The 22067-nt window shown below is 41.1% G+C and overlaps 1 protein-coding gene across 7 annotated transcripts in view; it reads left to right on the plus strand.

Moving 5' to 3' along the window:
* The window catches only part of dachd (dachshund d), an 88772-nt gene that overhangs the window by 60647 nt on the left and 6058 nt on the right, over window positions 1–22067 (plus strand). Inside the window, exons 4-9 of one of the 7 annotated variants that reach the window (XM_058622410.1) lie at window positions 4622–4794; window positions 4898–5048; window positions 5178–5306; window positions 18195–18340; window positions 20796–20943; window positions 21575–21733. In XM_058622410.1, the coding sequence (XP_058478393.1) occupies window positions 4622–4794; window positions 4898–5048; window positions 5178–5306; window positions 18195–18340; window positions 20796–20943; window positions 21575–21733 (906 nt within the window). Of the gene's footprint in view, window positions 1–4621; window positions 4795–4897; window positions 5049–5174; window positions 5307–18194; window positions 18341–20795; window positions 20944–21574; window positions 21734–22067 lie in introns of all 7 variants that reach the window. The other 6 variants (XM_058622414.1, XM_058622409.1, XM_058622413.1 and 3 more) reach the window with 6 other exon arrangements.

Below are 22067 nucleotides of genomic sequence, written 5' to 3' on the forward strand. Positions count from 1 at the left end.
TTCATGTGAATGAGCTTGAAATGTATCCAATCATCTTGTCTCGTGGAATGAAAAGCATATTGTTTGCATGTGTTTTTATGTCTGGTCGGCTCCATGTGTGCACGTACCTACACACAATTATCTATACTGCATCACTGTCTGAGTTTGTGCCCATATGTTTTCATGTTTACCTCTCCCTTTTAATGCGAGATGTATGCTTTTTTATGTGTCAGCTTGTGTGTGTGCGTGTGTGCGTATACGTGAGTGTTCAGCAGGTATTTAACAAAGGCAAGATGTTTGCTTTATTATCAACATTAACTGCGTATACACAAAAAGCTTCAAAGTTTCATTCAATGACACTGAGCGGCTGTGGGTGGCTACATCAAAGCTCAATACCTTCCTCTCTCCCCCTTTTTTAATGAGAAACAGGAACTCTCCAGCCTTGACTGAACCTGCCATCTGTGTGTGTGTGTGTGTGTGTGTGTTTTCTTGTTTGTGTGTGTACGAATGTAAGCGCAGTTGTGTCGCTGTGTATATGTAAGTGTGCACTTGAGTTGTATAGAGTGGCACCACCATGCCAGACAGCATACTTATGGAGGCTGAGTCTTATGTTTGATCTAATGGCTATAAGGCTCCCCCCAGCTCTCATGACAGGGCTTCTGATTTTGGAGGAGATTAACAGTTATAGTAAAGATGAATAGCTGACTAGTGCAAGGGAGAGACCTCTAAATGTCTCGCTGCATGACAGACACTTTTTCATGAGCCGTTCATTTCCTTTTGGGAGCGGTGTGCAAACCCTTGATATGACCACAACAAAGACTCCATGTGTGTGCACCAGCGTCTCACCTTTGTTGGAGAAATACATACACGACATGGGGGCATTTTTACAAGCGCAATTAGGGGGGAAACTGAGATTGTTTTGCAGCAGCAGTCTGCATATGCATATGTATTGTGTAGTGAGTCAGTCCATTTTAGCTGCTTGACTGGAATGGCCCTGTTCAGTTTGACAGATCAGAGGAGAAAAAAAAATTATCTCAACACCACGAAAACCAGAGGCTTAGCACTGAGCAAATCACCCTTTTGTCTTGTTCAATTCAAATCAAAGGATAACCAGGAATGTTTGTTTGACAACAGCATTTACAATGCATTGTTCTGAAGCCCAGAGCCTCCCAAACAAAGACAGATAGGCTTTAAACAAGTCATTTAATTAGCACCGGATCCACAGCTTTGGCTGCGCCAACCAATTATACATTCCTGAGGCATGTGCAGGTCCTATTTCACGGGAGCGAGAGGCAGATCCTCTCCAGCCCTGTCTCTTACAGTACATCTCTCCTTTTCCATTTAAGAGAAGGTAAATAGCCCAGACAGACAGCTTCATTAGCCGGCATATGAAGAGAGCGGGGCCGATTGTCGCTTAAATAGTGCGCTTTTACTGCAGGCCCAGCCGGCGACCTCCGATCAATTACAGCTGACATTATTGTTTGTCGGAAGCTTTTTTTCCTGGACAGAGGGAGTAAAAAACGAGATCAGGCCTGAGCTTTGGCTGGAAATGTAATCTTCCCCCTCTCTTTGGTTCTTTCACTCCACAAACAATAAATCATTCAGTTGAAGAGATAATAAAGTGCCAAGTAGGAGCTAGTTTAATTTTTGTCAGGGGAAATCTGTCCACAACAGAGTTAAGGGTAAGGGGCTGGCTGCTACCTCCATACTACTTTCAATGACAATGGCTTAGTTCCTTTTTTCCTTATTTCCCTCCGTAGGGTTAGATGGCCACAAAGGCTGAAGTCCCGTTTAGATGAAGATTAACTGCAGCACAAATCACTGTAGGTTATCATTTCTGTCATCAAAATAAATTACTACTCTCTGTTTAATCATTTTAAAACATTCAACATTCAATCTTTTTTTTTCAGCGTGATTCTTTTAAGTATCGGACCTGTCGTCGGCCGTGCTGCTTGGTCCTGATGTAACAGCTTTTTAATCATGTTGTTACCGAGGGCTGTTTTAATTCATTCAATTCATCCTCCGTGATTCAAATCTTTGCTTATCCATGCGTGAACTCCCGAGCATTGCACAACATAATAGCTGAGCTGTTTATATTGGTATTAAGTGATTTGTAGTTTTAATGATGGTAAATAGGAGTTCACCTTTGCAGGTCCCTGAGGCTTACTTCAGGTAAATTACTCCAAATGTATTGTTTATGCCCTTCAGGAGCGAGGGTGGGGTGGGGGGTGGGGGGGTGTGGCGGTTGGCTTGTGGGAATTCACCTCTCATCAGGCCTGAACTTCTGTATTAGAGATAAACAGAAACTGACAAATATGTTTCTGATGGAACAACTACACCATATCCAAGTGATTAATGAGTCTGACTAATGTTTGTTGAGTTTGTTTTTGTAAAAGATATACAGAAAATGTTCGGCACATTGTTACCAGTACAAACTGTTCTGCATAATGTACTGCAGTAATTCTTAATCCTGTCATTTAACATGAAAAGCTTGAGCAAACACTAAGAAGTTGCATATGAAGGAAACTAAAACTCTTAATTGTCTGGCAAAAATGCCAGATTCAATGAATAATCCAGTATCCCCCTCACCTGGCCTCTTTCAGCTGCAAATAAAAGGATTTGGTCGACCCTCGTTGGTCTGTGGCACATTCCCCTACAGTGTCCTGAATGGGCTTTTATGAGAGAAACAGCACTTTAAAATGGGGTGACATGAAAGGGGCTGGACAGGCACTGAAAGCGAGACTAATACCCACTAGAGAGAACAGAGGTCCAGTGTTTCCCCACCAGGCTGTCTTTCAGGTGGCAACACATCTCTGAAATTCATCATACAATCCACTTCCACATGGGTTGATTTGTGGATTGAGGTGATTCTCCACCTCTTTTCATACTTTCGTGAATATGCAGAAATGTTGCTTGTGTCTGTATGCATGTAGCTGTATTTGACTGAAGGTGCATAACGTATCCACCTCTGTGAGAGAATAGGTCCCTTCACTCTGGACCTCGAGTGGCCTTGAATGGCTGATAGGTAGCCTAGACCTCTTCATGTTGTCCTATAGTAAATACCCCCACAATCAGGCCCTCTGTGGTGTTTTTTAATTGAGCTTAGCCTGCTGAGTAGTAATTGATTCAGTCTGAGGTACAGCAGAGGCGCTGATACAAGGTGCTGCTTGGCTTCCGTCTTTCTTTAATCTCCCCTGTTTTATATTGTTTGGGAATACTCGCTTTTGAGAAAGCTGCACACAATCTTTCTTATGGAAATCAATGCTTCTTTAAAAGAAAGAGGGGAAAGACAGAGACGAGTGCTTCTCATGTCCTTTCATTTTTCAACCACTGTCCTTCTCTTTAGAGGCCTCGCCATGCAGATCTCCTTGCCCTTTGGCTACTGATGTTTTGTCAGAAAAGAGGAGCGGAGTTGTTTTGTGGATCAGCTTTCTGTAGTGCAGTATCGCTTCACTCCCATCTTTCTTTTACGCAGCTTTTTTACCTTGAATCAGGCTGCCAGGAAAGAGAGAAAAAAAAGGAGTGGAAAATCAACACAGGCTCAATCAGATCCAATAGTGTCTATGAGGTTTTTTTCTTTCAAGCATTTGTGTAAAGCATCTGAGTGGCGGAGGAATGAGACCAAACTGTTCCCAGTCACTTTTGATCCTGCCAGTTCAAAGTCCCCATGGAGCAGAGCAGGGGGGAGGCGGTGTTGTGGTTGGTGGGGGTACAGACACCTAGCTTTGACCTTCTGTCTGCGCTCATGTCCTTTGAAAGTTGGCTTGTTTTCATTAAGCCATTCAGAAGCACAGTGCAGGGCCACTGTCTGACAAACTACGAACCCCCCATGGTATCTTTATTAGACATTCTTTACATTTTCAGACTACTAATGTCTTCAGTTTTCCCAATTAGGCCTCTATTGCCAGACAGCAATTGAATAATTTAGAACATTTGTAAGATATCTCTGATGTTGTAATGGAATAATTTGTGTGCATATAAAAGAGAAAGAAATGAAAATCCCATTATTGTGCGAGCTGAGAGTGACTCTTTTTGGTCTCTCTCTCTCTCTCTCTCTCTCCCTCTTCTCTCTCTCACACACACTGGTCTGGAATATAGTCTGCCATAATTAGCCTAAAGTAATGCCACACTGTAGTCTGACGGTACTTGTTTGGCATTAGCACATTTAACTAGTCATTTGGGTAATGGCTTTCAAGATTGCCTTTGTTTTTACCGTGGTATTTTTTATATGTAAATATTGAGACAATTTCCATAATGTTCCCTTTTTATTCATCATAGAATAATTGATGCAACTTTACTGCTGTGTAAACTTTGGTCTTTGAATGAGTGTATATACTCTAGTTATCGTCCCCATTTTTTCTTTATTATTATTGCAGTATAATCTATTATTAACATGTATTGTAAAACATTTATGTGTATTGTGTTAGCATGGAAGAATACCCAAGAAGCAGTCAACTTGAATTATTTAACTTTTACTGATTTTGTGTTTGTGTTATTGGATGTCAATTTTAAAGGGGGGGATCTCAGTGGTGAACATTTGAGATTATGGAATGAACAGGTTTTGAGTTTTCATCCAGAGCCTCTGAAGTTCCATCTGTGATATGCATCATTGAGTAACTAACAACCTCTTCATTTGTCTCAGGCCTGGAACTCCCCTTCATGATGATGCCACACCCCCTGATCCCAGTCAGCCTGCCTCCAGCCTCTGTCACCATGGCGATGAGCCAGATGAACCACCTCAGCACCATCGCAAACATGGCAGCTGCAGCACAGGGCCAGAGTCTGCCCTCTAGAATGGTTACCTCTGTTATAAAAGTAAATTTTTACAACAGGTGGCAGCAATGACACAATACTAGAAGGTTCAGATAATCTTTCAGCCTATACTGGGTGTTCATTTTGTGGATGTGTGTTTTTGTGGCTGTTGGGGTTTCAGGAACGTGTGCCGGACAGTCCATCACCTGTTCCTTCCTTAGAAGACCACAGGAGGCCAGGCAGTCACCCATCGTCCCACCGCAGCAGCAGTGTGTCCAGCTCCCCAGCCCACACAGAAAGCTCCTCAGACAGGATACGTACGTACCTCAATGTGCAGCCAGACACACAGATGAAAAGCCTTGTTGTTTTGTCTGATTTACAAAGGTGTAGTAGAAATGCATCTTCTGAGTAATGTCACTCTTTTTCTTCTTTCCACTCTCTAGCAGCACACCACAATGGGCTGTCCATGAACCATGCCCTGCTAGGCTTGTCCCCCAACATTCCACCTGGACCTAAAGAGGGAGACCTGGCCCACGACATGAGCCATGAAGTAAAGAGGATGCATGCTGACAAAGGTGAGTCAAGTTTTTTTTTTTTTTAAATATAAGATAGAGTAGTTTCTACAGGATTGATATAGTGTATAGTATGTCTATGTCATATGTTTTCATCGTTGCTGCTCCAAAACAGCGGTATTAATGTTTCTTTTTTAAAACTGGAGTGCACAACTTAAAAATATAACCACATGTCCATCACATTCACGTTCATTTTACTGCTCAAAAATCCGATCCGTTTGATGGGATAAGCGTTTCTTGTCCCTGCTCACCCCTGCACTGCTTGTGTATGCACAGAAATGCTCCCTCAGACAGGTCTGATAGTACCATACAATGCACCATATAAATAATGTGACATCTTTCCTGATCACAAAGACCAAATAGAGGAATAATAATAATAATAATAATCATAATAGTAATTAAAAAATGCCAAAATGTTACGTCCAATAGCTTGTGAGACTTTTATCTCTTAGCTTTTAGTTCATGTTGTTCAATTATCCCAATTAATAAAAAATTAGACTCCAGTCAAGTGACTGAATGCTGTGATGAACAGTCTCTTTTCTCTGAGCCCATAATGAAAGATGTAATTCTGGGAACTAAGTGCGCTGACAAAGATGAACGCTCACAGTTGAGGGAGGGCAGAGCAGGTTTGTCAGTCTCCAAAAAAAGTGTGGACCAAGTTAAAATCAGGAGAGACAGGAGACAAAAAGCCCACGTTTGGTCAATGTGTCACCAAAGGCAGATCTCAGTCCATTGTTCATCACACTGCATGAAAGTTTAATCAACTTCCATTTTTTTTTACAGAATATGTTAAAGAAATAAATCACTGAAACTCCAAAAGAAAGCAGTTTTTAATCAAATGAAATTGGGTCTGGTCTTAAATATTGATAATACCAGTTTGAGAACTGCAAATGCTTTTGCAGAATTAACTTTCACATTCACTCTCAATTTTTTTTTTCAAACGTATAATCCAAATCAAATCAAAAATGCCATTAAGAAAGTATAACCTTCATAGATATGTGTGCAGTTGCGAAGATGACGTGTCACACAGATTGTTTGGTCAACACAGTTAATGTTAGAGAACATTTACATTTACAGCGTATGTCAGCTAAAGCTATAATCACATTTCATTGCCTTCATAGAATAAAAGTGAACACATAAAGTGCCTTGTTTTTATTTCATTTTACACGTCACCTCCATTTCTTTATAGGCTCTCATCACAAATTGTCACTCAGACGTTATGTTCCCCAGGACACTGTTCGCAGAAATTACAGAACAGATGTGTATGAACCAAAATGTTTCTACATCAATAAAAAAGGGGAGAAAGGGAAAGTACGAGCTGCTGTTCAGTCCCGTTTTATTTCTCGAAGTAATTAAAGAAACAGTAAACACTGCTGTGAGTGAGATTTTTCAAAACTGCATTTTGCTTTTTATGTACACCAAATTAATTATTATGTATTTACATACTATATATATGGTAAATAATGAACCTTTGCATGTGTTGCTCACATGTGCTATGCTTGTCATTATCAGTATCGCTCATCTGGAGGGAGGAATGTTCAAAATGTTAACCTCAATCACACTCCAGAATAAATGTTATTTTTTATTATTAGTTGCTGGGCTTATTCAATTTTAGATTTCCGTGGGTTTAAAAAAAAAGAAAAAGAAAATGAAAATGAAAGAAAGACAAAAATCTTCCAAGCGTGGTGGATTAAATACAAAATGGAGCAAATAATAGATTTCAGTATTCTCTGTTGGTTTTAGCAGGGCTGTGCTGTGCTGCACTGTACTGGGTGATTCAGGGTGGGGTGAGGCTGATAATGATATTAAAACCACTATGGAAATCATTGGACTGAATGTTCCCTGTTGGCAGGCTGATGTGAAGATCAGTGTTAGACCTTCGCTCACTGGGTGTGAAGCAGTGAATAGTAATAATTAGCAGGATCATGAGCTGAATTTATGGGTCGCACACTGTCTGTCTGTCTTTGTCTGTGTATGTGTGTGTGTGTGTGTGTGTGGAAAACGAATTGTGATTTAAGCAAACAGCGCAACACAAACAGAGATTTAATCAAATATCTACATAGTAAATCAGCTGGTTATTTCCTCAGTCGCAGCGATCTTGCATCTTAACTGAAGTGCCTCCTCCATACTCACGTAATCAACACAAATTGACTGTAATTTCTTTGCAATATTTGAGGAGAAAGCAAATGACCACAAATTCAAGATAGTTGACCCACACACATCTACTCACAAAACACACACAACTGTATTATCTTTGAGATTTCCAATTCCTAATATGTCACTGGACTTGATTAGGATTCTGGGCTCTCCAGTGTGTGCACCAGAGGTCTCAGGCTGTGGAAAACATTTTTATAAAATAACCCATTAATGCAGAGGAGTGCAACTAAATTAGTTACCAATTTGCTGAGCATGAATTAATGAAGAGAGCTTCTCCCGGCTCCCACAGTTGTAATTTTCATAATAACCCCAGACCTTTATTTGGCAGGTTGTTTAGTTTTTTCGTTTGAAGGTTTTCATTAGTCTAATGAGGACTGTGCAAGGGCGAGCAGTCAGCACAATTTACATGAGGAAGCTATCATAATAAATGAGGCAATTTGAATAACATGCACAGGTTTATGCAGCGAGATAAGAGAGATTGTAGCAGCCAGATTCAGCGGTAACCAATACATTAGAACCAACTAATAACCAAAGTAATTCCAATAAAAGCTTTAAGTGAAGGGAATAAAATTAATGATAGATATATTGAACTGTAATGATATGATACATGATGCATTAGATTAATAAAATAAATGTGTTTCATTGTTTAAGAGTGGAGAGATAGACCTCACCATCCGAAGCTTTGTTTATGGTGAGTTTTTTAATTAGGCTTGTTCATCGCATCAGTTTGTTTAGATAAATGAGATAACATTCCAATGGTTTAATGATATCTCTCCACTTGTTTGATCTTTATGATCTTGGCAGAGCATTAAATTAATCTCTCACAATGCAACAGAAGAGAGCAGAGTAGGTGCAGAGGCAGGATGCTGTGCCTCGGCTCATATGGAGGCTATTTAAATAGCCAGACGCCTCAGAGACAGCCACTATAATGTCACATCACTCACATCCTATGAACATGTCTCATCTTTTTCATGTAATCTCTGGTGATGAAGGACAAAGACTGTTTGTTTGTGTCTAAAAGAGAACATTTCCAAAGTTGTGTCAACCAGTGCATCTCAACCAGATGGTAGTTTTTTCCCCCTTTTTCTTTTTTTGGGAGGGGAGGGGGGGGGGGGGGGGGGGTGTTGTTTGAACTTGATTATTTTTTGTCCAAATTTTTTCCTGTGAAAAAAAACTGAGATTTGATGATGTGTGAGTGGGGAAAAAAAACAGAAAGCAAAGTAGAAAGCTAAGTGTTATCTCACATGTGACTAATTGAATTGCTTCAAAAAGAAAGTCTGTGGCGATAGCTTCCGACAAGGCTCTGTCTCATGAAACAGCAGGTAGCTGACAAACAAGGGGGAATTTGAAAGGTACGAAAGCCTTTGGCTGTAAACTCACTTTGGACATCAAACACTTTGACATCTTTTTTTTTTCCTCTTTCCTTGGGGAAAGGTGCTTAAAACACAAGCCATATGCATGTACGTTGAAGTCTAAGAGTTTCTTTAAATACCATGTGGCAGCTGAAACATTTTGCCAACAACACATTTCCCCCCTTTTGCTCACTCTCCCCACTGCAGTTAAGCATGCCACTTCTCTTTTAGGCTGAGCTAAAACGTCTGACAGCAGAGTCAGAGACCACTACGGTATGTAAACTGATTCTGTAAACCATATTTTAAAAGCGAGTGAATCACTGGTAATATGATATTGGCACTTCCCTGGTAAACATCATATATCCTTGTTGACACAACAGGAGATGCACTCATAATATCCTTCCAAGCACAAATGGAAGCTTGTGGTGTATTATGTCACCTAGAGCTGCATCCTTCCATACCTGCTATCATGTGAGCAACGGCTGATGCATCATGCAACTAGTGTGACCACAATGGAAAAAGCCGATTAGCCACGCCTTTTCTTTGTCAGGGCACAGCCTACGTGTTTAGCTGCTGTGCACTGTGCATCGTCTGCAGTCCCAGTTTACACTCTGAATGATGAAGTGAAGCAGGTACCACTGTCACAGTCAATTACTACTACAGCTGCTTTGGGCAAGGGACTGCGGACGCTGCTGGTGTCATGTAGAGAGTGGGGATATAGGTTTTAAAAAAAAAAGATGAAAAAGACAAAAAACAAAGTGATTTCTAGCCTTTGTAGTCTTTGTTCTGGGCCTTTCTGCACATGTATGCATTCGCAATGATAAAAAGGAAGTTAGGGGACTTTGGGTCGGACAAAAGTTTTCAGCATCAGCTGTGTGCTCTTTTTTGCATCGTAAATATTTCACTGACATTGATGGTATCTCCATACTGTATCATTAAAAGTTCGATACATTCCACGTAAGCGCCTTCTCTTCATCTTTCTGACTTTAATGCAGAGTGTTTTGTTCAGTCCTCTCGATGTCCTTGGCGTTGCGAGCTTCAAACACATGCTGACTACCTGACTTTCCCCAAGTCAGGAGGCAAGATCATTAGCCATCACAACCCTGAAATGTGACTTGGCAGACAATAATGCTTTATGATCAAACAACTTGTCAGTGCGTCCTGTTGAAATGAAAGAGTGCAAAAAAATAATTCAATAGAGGATCAATCAAATTTCCTCAGCCCATGTGAGTGAGATTGCTGATGGTGCAGAGAGGGGCTATTCCTCCAGGACATGGGAGTTCATTTGGATATTTGTTCTCCCCCTCATGAATGTTCCATTGCGTGACACCATCTCCTACTAATCACATTTCACTGAAAAGGGGGGATGCTTTTAGGGACGTTGAAAAGAGAGAGGTTCTTTTTAATCTTTGAAATGCCTCAAAAGTGACAGAATGCTTTCTCCTGCCAAGACGTGAGCCTCGGATGGGGAGATAAATATGCTGTGGTCAGCTAAGTGTATCTAGTGAGCAGAGAGGCAAATTTAATAATGCATTATCATTCACTGGCGAAGGTGAAATCTCCCTGTCCATCAGAAGGCTGAGGCCTGTTTCATGTTACCCTTCACTGCAGATGAACAAGTGCTTTACTCAGCCATACCAGAGATGCACAGTAGGCACCAGTGCTCCACTATATATGCTGCTCCGGACGGTGAGGACCGTAATCAAAGCAGTCATCTGTTGGCCACGACGGTGGTTGTCTTAATGATCACAGTCCTTTCTCCTGATAAAACTGTTGTGAACAATAACCTTCTTTATGTGTGTGTGTGTGTGTGTGTTTTTTTTTTTTTCCTCCCTGAGAACACAAGGTGCGTTTTACATATCTGAGCATCTGCTATTATGCAGATTACGGGAGCATATTTACCCGAATGCCCTTGGACAACAGCATTTAACAATTATGAAGATTATGTACAATGCAGGAAATTTGTGATTCAAAACAATTCGTATCTAAGCAGTGGCAACTGTTGCGGACAGATAAGGTTGACCCTGACTGTGTATTTCTGTACTTTTTGGAGACATTCTGTGGGGATGTTTGTATAATTTAATATTTACATGTAAACAGTAATTAAGTGATGCTACCGACATGCCAGGGCCAGGCTCTGCCAAGGTAAACACCAGCCCTGGTAGTTTGCCACAGTCCATCATGTTTACAGACTTGCAGAGCCGAGTGCTGTTTGTGTGCTCTTCCTTGGCAAAGCCCATAAAACACAACCAATTGGATGCCGAGTGTTGAACACAGTCACTCTTATCATCTGGCAGTCTGCTCGCTGACTTGAGGACATTGTGAGTCAAACCTTTAAATTTTCACTCTGCGATAATTACGCTGCTATACTTGAGCTTTTATATCCTTTCACTGAGAAAGTAAATCATTCCTAATAAAGAGAGAAAGAATAGGGGCGGAGGGAAAAGTGCTTGAGGACTAATTCTCTTCACTCCCTCCCTCTCTGCTCTCTATTCTGCTTTTTGAAAGCCTTTCTCTGAGTATTCCAGTCACCTTGACTTTGCAGCTGCAGTCGTATAGTCTGTTGCTTATCCTGCCTAACCCTAGCTTGTCAATTAGGTGTTTAAAAATTAATCTCTTTAACTGGAAATACCATGCCAGCTTTCTTCCGTCTGTAAATGAAGTGTTATTAATTCACACAGCGCAAAGCCAGTGTTATGAATAATGTTATCAAAACAGATTTCCACATGTTTAACACGTTGCTCCTAATAAAACCCCTTAAGTATTTTTATAACTGTGAAACCAGGACTACAAATGGATTTGCATCCATTTTGAGCTTCTACACCAGGCTGCCACGGTGCAAGTTCTCCTAAGCCGGGCCTTTTCAAAGTTTGCTTTTCCCATTTTCTCTTTTGTTCTCTCATCGTCGATTTAAAAGCAGCTCAGTATGTGCAGCCGCTGTCAACGCCCGCTCAGCACTGACAGAATGGCACAGGCTCTCCCTATAGGATTGCAATGCCAGGCAATGACACCGAAGTGTGTCTCTGTCCCTCCCCTTTCCAAACCCAGTGAAACTATGATCTAACAGCAGGCTATCTGGCCAACCACACCAAGCTAATACTTGTTCCATTAAAACCTGGTGATTATGGGGGATTTCCTCTCTGTTTGTTTGTTTGAATGCTTAATTATCAATATGTAATTGGTGTGTGTGTTGTGATGCTGGGTGCATATTCGGTGGCATATTTCACTGGAATGCACACTGCTATCGGGAAGAAACAGGACTCCCCAGTCACTGTCTAAGTTAAGCTGCATGAGAAGTTGCTCTAATGAATTAATAAATGCTAAACAAAGGAGAACTCAACAAAGAGAGGAAAATAAATGGCTTGATGATTAGTGGGTCAGAGAGATTAGTGGCGTATACAGTACAAATGATCCCCATGTGAAATGGGAACCATTCACGCAAAATACCCCATCAATAGCTGAGTCAATTTTAATCTCTGGGATTCTTCTGTCAATAGATGGATCTGGTCAACAGAAGTCAATATGCAAAGACAATCTAAACACCTTCAAAGTGACTCCCTATAATGTCCTTCCCCGAGTATTATCTTCTTGACAGTTTGCGCTCATATTGTCAATATGTGAATTACACAAATCTATTGAAGTCTGTGCCGCTGTCATTTCCTCTTTTGAGCTTTGAAGTATTTTTTTACCCTCCAGCCTGAACCTTACCCTCCTTGTTAATCTAAAAACTAAGGTTGTGGATTTAGCGCTGTGATCTCTGACCTTTAATCACCTTGTCCAATTCAGTTTGGACCACACTAACTGTGATCGTCTGTCCACAAAATGCCATTTTGTCTCCACTACTGTTCACTTTAAGAGCTCATTTGAAGGTGCGCTGGCAGAAACAAAAGTCCTGTGTGCTTTTATGCAGTCATCACAGTCAGCCAAGCCTGTAATCCTCAGAGGTCCGATAATGACATAGCCTCTGCATTTATTACATGGAGGAGAGGAGAGAGGGAAAACGCTGACTTTGAACAAATGAACACTCTGACCTTTATGCAATAAATATGACATGGGCCGCATAAAAAGACAAGATATCTTCCTCCTGAATGGAAGTCAACATGGATTCTGGTCCCATGCCTCTTGCTCTCAGTTTCTTTTTATTTCTCTCTCTCTCTTTCTCGCAGCTTTTCTTTTTTTGTCTCCCTCCCTTTTCCTCCAGCTCACAGTTTAACACATGATGAAATCTATTTTAACTCTTTGCCAAATATCATAGTAAAGCACAAGTGCAATTTATAGTTCATAATTTTCCACGCTGTGTTATTGTTATACAAAAACTGTATGTTGCAGAACATTACGGACGTCATCTGTCAGCATTTCTATTCTCCATGCATGATTTGATTCTTCAATGTAATCATTAGCTTTTTTCTGAGCAATGAAAGTAATAAGAATTATTCTTTATCTGTGCCAGGAAAAGCTGGTTTTAACAGAGATTCAACATTTCATCGTGTCTTTTCTAATCTCAGTGAGATCCCAATTGAGCATTGTGATGGTCTTTTGTCACCTCAGACTGCCTCTCTGACAGTAAAGGATTTATGGTTATTTCCTCCACACAGCCTGTCCATCTGTGGCTCTATCTTCATATGGCCTTGAGAATACGATTCAATTTATTAAGGCAAAGCAATGGACTCATTACTTTAAAAAGGTGGCAAGAGAGAGAGTGTGTGTGAGAGAGTGGGAGAAGTGACACACTGAATTGGTTATTAATGGAAAGGCACAGCCATAGGGCAGTTGAAATTTAATGATATCCTACAAGAAAATATGAGGGTGTCACTCTCCAAAAAGTCATGCTAAATGTCAACATTTTAAGGTCCTGGTGCTAATTTTATGCCTGTGCACAGTAATGTTTTGGAGAGCATTTAGGAAACACGGCCCAGTGGCCAGCCTGATTATCCCGCTCACCTTCTCTCCTTTCTCCAAATGGGTTTGTGCATCAAGCGATTTCATCTCTAAGTGAAGGGAACATTAGGGAGGGGAGAAAGAGAGAGCGATAGAGGAAAACATGCGGTTTGATTTTCATGCTGTGATAAGAGAGTGGGAGCCAAATGTTACCTGTTAATCTAGCCCAAACCGACCGGGGCTCTTGACTTTGTCCCCCAGCAGGGATGGGGCAAACACTCATTTTCCTCTCTCCGTGATGAAAAGGAAATTAGCTTAAATGTGATGAGGGCACATTAGTGTGTGTGTGTGTGTGTGTGTGTGTGTGTGTGTGTGTGTCATGCATGTGTGCAATGGGTGTGTTTGTGTTTGAAGGTTTTTGTTTGCATAAATCTGCATGCATGTGTGTTTCCTCTTCCTTTAGTGTATACACTACATTACACACACACACACAAATACATGGCACATATGCAAGTGTCACTCCAAAGAAATCCGTCTTGTACGGTTCATCACACACATTCACTTTGCATCTTACCCTCCACTAGTGTGATTACATATTATTGTGCACATTGTTTCTCTTTGTGCATCACACACACACACACACACACACACATTTTTATAACTCGGAAAGCTGCTTTCACAACTGTGCAGATAGTTTGATTTAAAAATACTAAATAATATGTTCAATTATATCAAAAAAATAAGCCTGTGACATAGGCCACAGACAGTTGAAATTGAATTTGTTTTAGTTTTGAATTCCGAGTGCAGACATCATTTGCAAGATAAGCCAGACAAGCTCATGTATTTTTAAGTGCTCAAATTGCATACAGCTACTTTTTTTTTTGCCCACCTCTGCATCACTGCATTTGTACCAGAAGACAGATATTTCCCTTGACAAGATTTTCCAAATCCAGTGCTTTTAAGTGCAGGTGAAATAATGCTGTGTTAGCTGCTAATGGCTGTCCGAGAGGTCATAACTACTCCATTTGAAGGAGGCTGGTTTCGCCGCATCCCTGGCAGGTCAAATCAAATGTAATTGTGCAGTGAAAAGCAATGCACTGCTTTGTGTTGGCTGTGCTGACAACCGCCAGGTTTAGCATTCAGTTCTCCTGCTGGGAGGAACAGAGGTTTGCAAGGACAAAGGCTTCACCTGTCAATATATCACAGTGACTGGCCGGCCAAATGTACCTCTGCATTCCCTCTCTCTTCCCCTCGCTCCTATTTTTCTTCCTCTCTGTCAGCCGTTCATTCTATACACACCCATTTTATTCCAACATCCTTTTCCTTAGACTTTACCTCACCTATCTGTCCATCCATCTTCTGTCTTCAACCATCTATCTCTCAGTCCTGGCGTCCTTCTCATTCTCCTCTCTCTTTCCCTGCATGTCTTTCTGTATCTTCCTCTCCTCCCGCTCACGCTGCCTTCGTGTGAGGACTCTGCTGAAATGTCCTGAGGGACCCAGTTTCAAACACAGGAACCAGAAACATATGGCACATTTTCAACTCCCAAGGTCAATTACAGCTATTTATCCAGAGATTGCAGCTAAATTTCCCAAGGTTTCTTCTAGATTTACCACAGATTGCAATGTGTGTCTGTCACATTTTAAATCAGGCCAGTTTCCTCTGCTTCTCCCCACTCCCTGTGACTTTCCATCAAATATTTCAAAGCCTTTCAAGTGGGTTTTAGACATGTTTTATCTCTGGTTATCATGTGCCCCATCTTTTTTGCCTCAGCTTTGCTAGGTCCAAGTGCCGCTTGCAACACAAATCTAATAACATGTAAATTGGAGATAAGCCCAGATCCCTCCAAGTGATATTTTTTACATTCATAGTTTGTCAAGTCAATTCCTGGGCCCCTGTTTTAGCAGCACAACACATGAGGAGTGAGAAAATTAACTGGATAGGTGATTCATCATTGCTAGCACACTGTCAAGGACTCCCTCTGCAGCTATTGAGAGCAGGGTGGAGGAGGAGGATGGAGAGAGGAGGGGGACTTTGTTTTAAATTATGGCATTTCATTCAGAATGCATTGTATTTACAGCGTCCCATTTTTATTTGTGGCTCCTATTATCCGCCGAAACAGTTGTGCATGAAATGTTATTTGTGACAGGGGTGACCTGCGAGTGTTTTTCCACGCAGTATTTCATAGGCTGGGCCTTAACTGTACCTTTACCGTACGGTAAGCACAAGAGGCTGTCACAGCTGCTGTTGGCAGCCTTGCTAGCGGAGAAATATCACCTGGAAACAGAGTACTCCATTCCACTGGCCCCCATCACTCCAACGCCTGTCGCTGTAATTAAGTTGAAGTCAATGATTCTGGAGTGATGGTGAGAAATAAACACGCAAACACATGCCAGCATTTGCAGCCAAGCACCGGAAAAATGGAGGGGGGGTGTGGTGAGGTGATAACATTAAAAGCACAGAAAGTACAGATCTAGATCATGTTTGCTAGAATTTACATTTGAGTTCCATTAAGCCAGCTTTGATTATATTGATTGAATTAGTCACTTATTAGCTTCCCATTTCTTTTTTACTTTTTTTATTTTTTTGAAAGTGCCACTATTTATGCATGGCTCCTGGTGGAAATGTTATCTGACAAGAGGTGCTGTACGGTAGTTGGAGTCTGTCGAACAAAACATGCTGTTTGCTTTTCCCAGAGCATGACAGGTTGTTTCCCCTGCAACAAAGCCATCAAATATTCTGTGTGATCCAACATTGTGTTGGAGGGGAGGCCTGCTGAGTGGGAAGCCGGAGTTTGTTAAAGCAATGATTTATGATTAATGCCAACACTAAATAAGGGACAAAGTGCCTACAGTACAAATCAATTACAAAGCTACAACAGCAGACCTTTCCCCGAGGTCTACTAACGTCTCTAGTTGTTATGGTGATTTTATTGGAGGTGGGTGATGCCTGCATATAATGCATGCAATACATCTATATCAACCTGAGCTGGAGCCAACTGTAATGCTTTTGATCTTTGATTAGTTATTTTATTGAGATAAAATGGGACTTTCATGTTTTGCCACTGCGTAAGGAGAGTGCAGTTTATATCGCCACCCAGACGCCCACCTCAAAACGCGGACAGGACTGCACCAGACAAAACAAATTACCACAGGAGTGGCTTCTTAAAAGTAGGCAATTCATTATTTTTATGAAGTCAAATTATAAACAAATTTTAATCCATTAGGCAACCATCCATTCTAATTAATCAACAGGAGTGAACTCCATCTGAAAAAGGAGAAAGGTTGTTTACTCTCTCCACGGACCAGCGGTGCATATTTCACCGTCTTCCCCTCTCAGAGAGGGGGAAAAAAAACATTCTCCAAATTACAAACCTAAACTGTGAATCCTAACACTCGACTTTTGGCGCAGAGATGTTTCCAGGGCATTTGCAGATGCTTGAAATAATCTCCAATGTTTTTGCTCAATCTGCTCTGAGGATGGGTGAAATAAATACTTTAAACTAATTAATGTAAGACCAGCTGTTCCCAGCACTTGGCTGGCGTCGGTGAATATTGATGGGAGGGAGAGGCAGGGCTGTTCAGCTCCACTCGCTGTATGTACAAGATTCAGGCTGCCACATAAACAGATATGAATAGTGGATGAGAGCAGAGCGAGGTGCTGTGCTCAACACAGCCGGGGTTCCACATTACAAATAAAACTTTTTTCTCCTACTTTGATTAAATTAACAATTAAACAGCTGATGCTGCAGACTTCCTATGGAGACCATTTTAGACTGGATGTGTTTAATAAACTGTCCGTCTGCAAGATGATAGCACTTAACAAACTGTTGGCTTGACAAAGGCTCACTGGACAAAAACATGTGTCGGATCTGATGGGACAACGAACGGGCAGTGTGTGTGACACACTGTTTTAGTTTTGCCAGGCTGTATCTGTGTTTGCTGCTTTGCCTCCTGCTTTCTCTCTATCCACCTCCCTCCCCTCCCTCCCTTTCTGCTCCTCTTTCCTCCTCTGAGGCCTGGTGAGGAGGCTGGACAGCAGATGGCAGGGCCCTACCCCTCTGCCGGTGATGAATGGAGTATGATGTCATCTTAGGTTTGACAGGCAGTCGTGCGTGCGTACACAAAGGAAAGCCCAAACCTCTGGGGTCAAACTGCGGGCCTGCTTCTGATTTTGAAGTCCGCATGACATGTTTTAAATGAAGCTGGATTTATGTCGTGGTTGATATTGTTTAACCCCACAGTCAGACCCTGACAAGAAGAAGCAATAAAGGAATCTCTAAAATGCTAGCCGCTATATTTCCAAGAAGAGGTGAGAGCAGGGATTGGCTGCTAGAGATCAATACACTGATACCAGTTGTTGCTACTGGTTCACGTTAGGGTCAGCATGTGTCAGCATGGCTAAAGACTGCTCACATGTTCTCCTCTTAGCCTATTGTGTCGTTGCATTAGTTTGTATTGTTGTGCGATTAATCAATTGCTACTGTTTTTTTTTTTTCTTGCAGATGAAAACCTGATGTGCACCCCGACAGCAAGAGACAGCTACGAGAGGTTGTCGTTTGCTGGTCAGGCTCTACCCCCTGGCTTTCCCTCACCATTTCTTTTCCCAGATGGCTTGTCATCAATAGAGACTCTCCTCACAAACATACAGGTACTGTGTTGTTGGGCCCCATAAAAAGACACAGTGTTCACATTCTTATACGACTTCCACCATCTTGTCATCCTCATGGATGTCTGGGGAAAAAAAAAACATGTATTGTATACCTAAGGCCAGTCTTGGACAGTAATAACTATTTGTCCAACTGTCAATAAGGGCATTTAAGTTTTCACCTTAGAAATTTGACCTTACAAAAACAGCCCGGTGTTTGAAAACGGTTTTCTTTAACCAGAATTTTGAGTTACCTCACTGTCAGCATTGCTGTGGCAGCGCCAACAAAGCAAAGATTATTCAGAAATGTAATGATTATCCATCTTGTCATCAGTAATTATGGGGGAAAAAAAGAACACCAAGCAGGTGTCTTTAATTGCATGTATGCATAGTGATTTCAGAATAAAATCATTAAATCTCAAAACCTTTATTTAATGTTTTTAACCACCAAAGCTCCATAAGGTTAATGATCCAGTCTGGCTACTAAATAATGAACAACTATGCAGCTTTTTATGCTAAAATAAAGTAGGTTAAAGTCATTTTTGCCAGAATTAAGTGACCATTGCCCATGTTCTCGACACAACAATAGTGTCGATGAGCACATTTAAGACAAATACACTCAGTTTGTGAATATACACGTATCCCAATTATACCCAATTATTCAGATTGCCATTCAAATATCGGTGGTGCAGGCCGGTATCTTTACATCAGTATTTGTCATCATTCTGTGTGCAACAATGATCTGATTTTATGCTGCACGCTGCAGGAGTGAGCAAACAGCAGGTTACCTCACTGAGAAGTTAGAGGTGTGCAGTCTGTTGCCTGCAGCTCTTCCCCTTACTGCCCACTATGGCTTTTCCCTCTAGTTCCATTACTCCGTGCAACTATATAAATATTGCAATACTTCCCTGTGCAAGTCATAGGCTTAGTGACCACTGTATTACCTCATTTGGCGAAAGATAGTGACTGAACAGACATTTATTCAGATGAATCATATCAAGAGTGCCACTTAAAGGCTTCAGCTCCGACATCCTCAGTCAGAAAGATGAATGTATTTGCCGTCTGCCTGAGTTTAATGGTGTGTGTACACTGCTGCCCTGCTCATTGCACTTGTACCATTGGCATCAGAGTCCTGCGTCTCCTTTTGCTCTGCGTGGTAATTAGAGAGCCACAAGTAAACCCGTCACTAGCTCCCACCACCCCAGTAAGTCATTTTTGATAATGATCTTTGCCTTGAATATTTATATACATATCAACCAAATGAAACCAAGCAGAAAATTAAGATAAAGCAACTTAGTCTAAATTGGGGTCAGAAGAATCAACAATTAGTAAGATATAGCCCAGTGCATTTGATATAATTGCACGTGTGTCGGGAATAATTGTAATGAAAATGGCCGCCGTATTGTAAAGCGCACACGCGATAACAAAGCGTCTTTCTGTTTAGGGCTGTCAGGAGTACATTTGAAATGGCAGCAATGTAATTGATACATGATGAGATACTTGTCATTCATATTATTCATTCCTGCCTCGGTGAGGAGCTTGAAAATGCCACAGAGACAGAGACTGTGATTTTCTACTCGCCCGGTTACAGCTGTCAACTGTGGAGTTGAAAGGGATGAGTATGACATATAAGGAGTTAAAATGCAGTGTGGAGAAGCTGACCTAGCCCATATAAACTCTTTACCCTCTACTTAACAGACTGGGGCTTTGTCCGAGAGCTACTTCATCTTACATCTCCCAATAAAGCAAGGCTTATTTTAGAGCTGGTTCCCATAGCTCCAGCATGTGGTGTTTCACAGCTTTGACCAAAAGGGGTCAGAATCATCCAGCACTCTCACGTCATAGCTCTTCTTCTTCTTCTTCATCGTTATTTAAAGAAACGTATTTTACTGATTAAATGTGCTAATACATTTTAACAGGAGTAAAGGTCGACCAATATGGGTTTTTCCTTGACTGATGCCAATGCAGAACTTTAAAAGTCAGTGCAGCCTTTGGCTGAAAATTATTTGGGCAGATGTTTTTTCCACCGTTGCTTTACTTAAATATACATTAATTGAACAATACTTAAGTGTACTTATATACTGTATTTTAAGTGAAAATAATGTTAAATATAAATCATATCAAACAGGTAAAAAGTATTTAAAGTTTGAGTGATTTAGTTGTATTTATTAGGTTTCTGAGACCAGAGATGTGTACGTGTGTCTACAATCTACAAAAAAGTCATGCAGCAGTTTTCAGCTCGGCCTTCTCTTCTGCTTCACTTGTGTGGGCAGTCCAAAGAAACGCTGTGACACACTTTCAGTCTGGTTTGCTGTCACTTCATCCTAAAGCCCTTAAATAGCTCACATCTCCTCTCTTACCCTGCTCCCCCCACCCTCCCTTTTTTTTTTTCTATATCTCTTTGTGTATACAGTATATACATATATTCATGTGTGTTTGTGTGTGTGTGTGTGTACAGGGCCTGCTCAAAGTGGCAATTGACAACGCACGGGCTCAGGAGAAGCAGGTGCAGCTGGAGAAGACGGAGCTGAAGATGGAGCTGTTTAGAGAGAAGGAGCTCAGGGAGACTCTGGAGAAGCAGCTCGCCATGGAGCAGAAGAACAGAGGTACTGCCTGATGATTACCTGGCACTGAAACCTACCTGCAGGCAGCTGTGTGTGTGTGTGTGTGTGTGTGTACACTGCAGCTCCTCATAGGTCTTTGTACATGTAGATGCAATGGTTCCTGAACACACACATGCACAGTTCTGCATGTTAAATGTTATTTAAACCGTGACAGCAGTTGCTGTCTATTTCCTTGGTTGTACATAATCTGCTTAGCACCAGTTTTCTTTCTAATAGTCAGTTAACATAATTGGAAATACACATTAACTTAGAGAAATTCACTCTCATGTTAAATGCATCAGCTTCGTATGCTAACTGTGCCGTTTATGTTTAATGAGAAAAATTCATGAAAAATATCCCAATAAATTTTTCAATTTGCTTTAATTCCCTCCAGCAGTTTGCAAAGCCACAGTCAGTATTTGCTAAGATTTTGTGTTATGGGGAAGATCTTTATATATTATAAAATATTTAGCTTTAATTGATTTGGCTTTTTTTTTTTATTACCGCTTGCTAGATTTGCTTCTATTTTTAATGAGGCGATCATCGTCGTTTTCCCACCACAATGTGATAGCTACATTAATCAGTCAAAATAAGTCTGGTCTAATTAAAACTGTGCTCTTTGTGCCCCTCGTAGCAATCATTCAGAAGCGTCTCAAGAAGGAGAAGAAGGCCAAGAGGAAACTCCAAGAAGCTCTGGAGTACGAATCCAAGAGGAGAGAGCAGGCTGAGCAGACACTGAAGCAGCCCTCACCCTCTGACAGCATGCGTTCACTCAACGGTCAGAAGCTCCACAGTGAGACACTATTGCTTATTTTTTTTTAACCGTCCAAGTCTTTGAAATGTTTTGTGGGACAAATGTCCAATATGATTTTTCAGAAGACACTTAAACAACTGTAGCCGTGCACTATAGTAGTGTTACATCTGTACAGGACAGTGAAACAAAATCCTAATATAACTGTGAATATTTCATACAAATGTTACCTTTGACACCTTTTACTAGCAGCACGTTGCTGCCTTTATGTCGGCAAACAATAGAATTCACGGTTGAGCACTTTTAATGGATAATTATCCCGAAGTGTAACATCAAGGATTTGAGTATCTTGTTAATCACACAATTCACCCAATGC

The sequence above is a fragment of the Solea solea genome, chromosome 2 (assembly GCF_958295425.1).
Source record: "Solea solea chromosome 2, fSolSol10.1, whole genome shotgun sequence".
In the NCBI taxonomy this organism is placed as follows: domain Eukaryota; kingdom Metazoa; phylum Chordata; class Actinopteri; order Pleuronectiformes; family Soleidae; genus Solea; species Solea solea.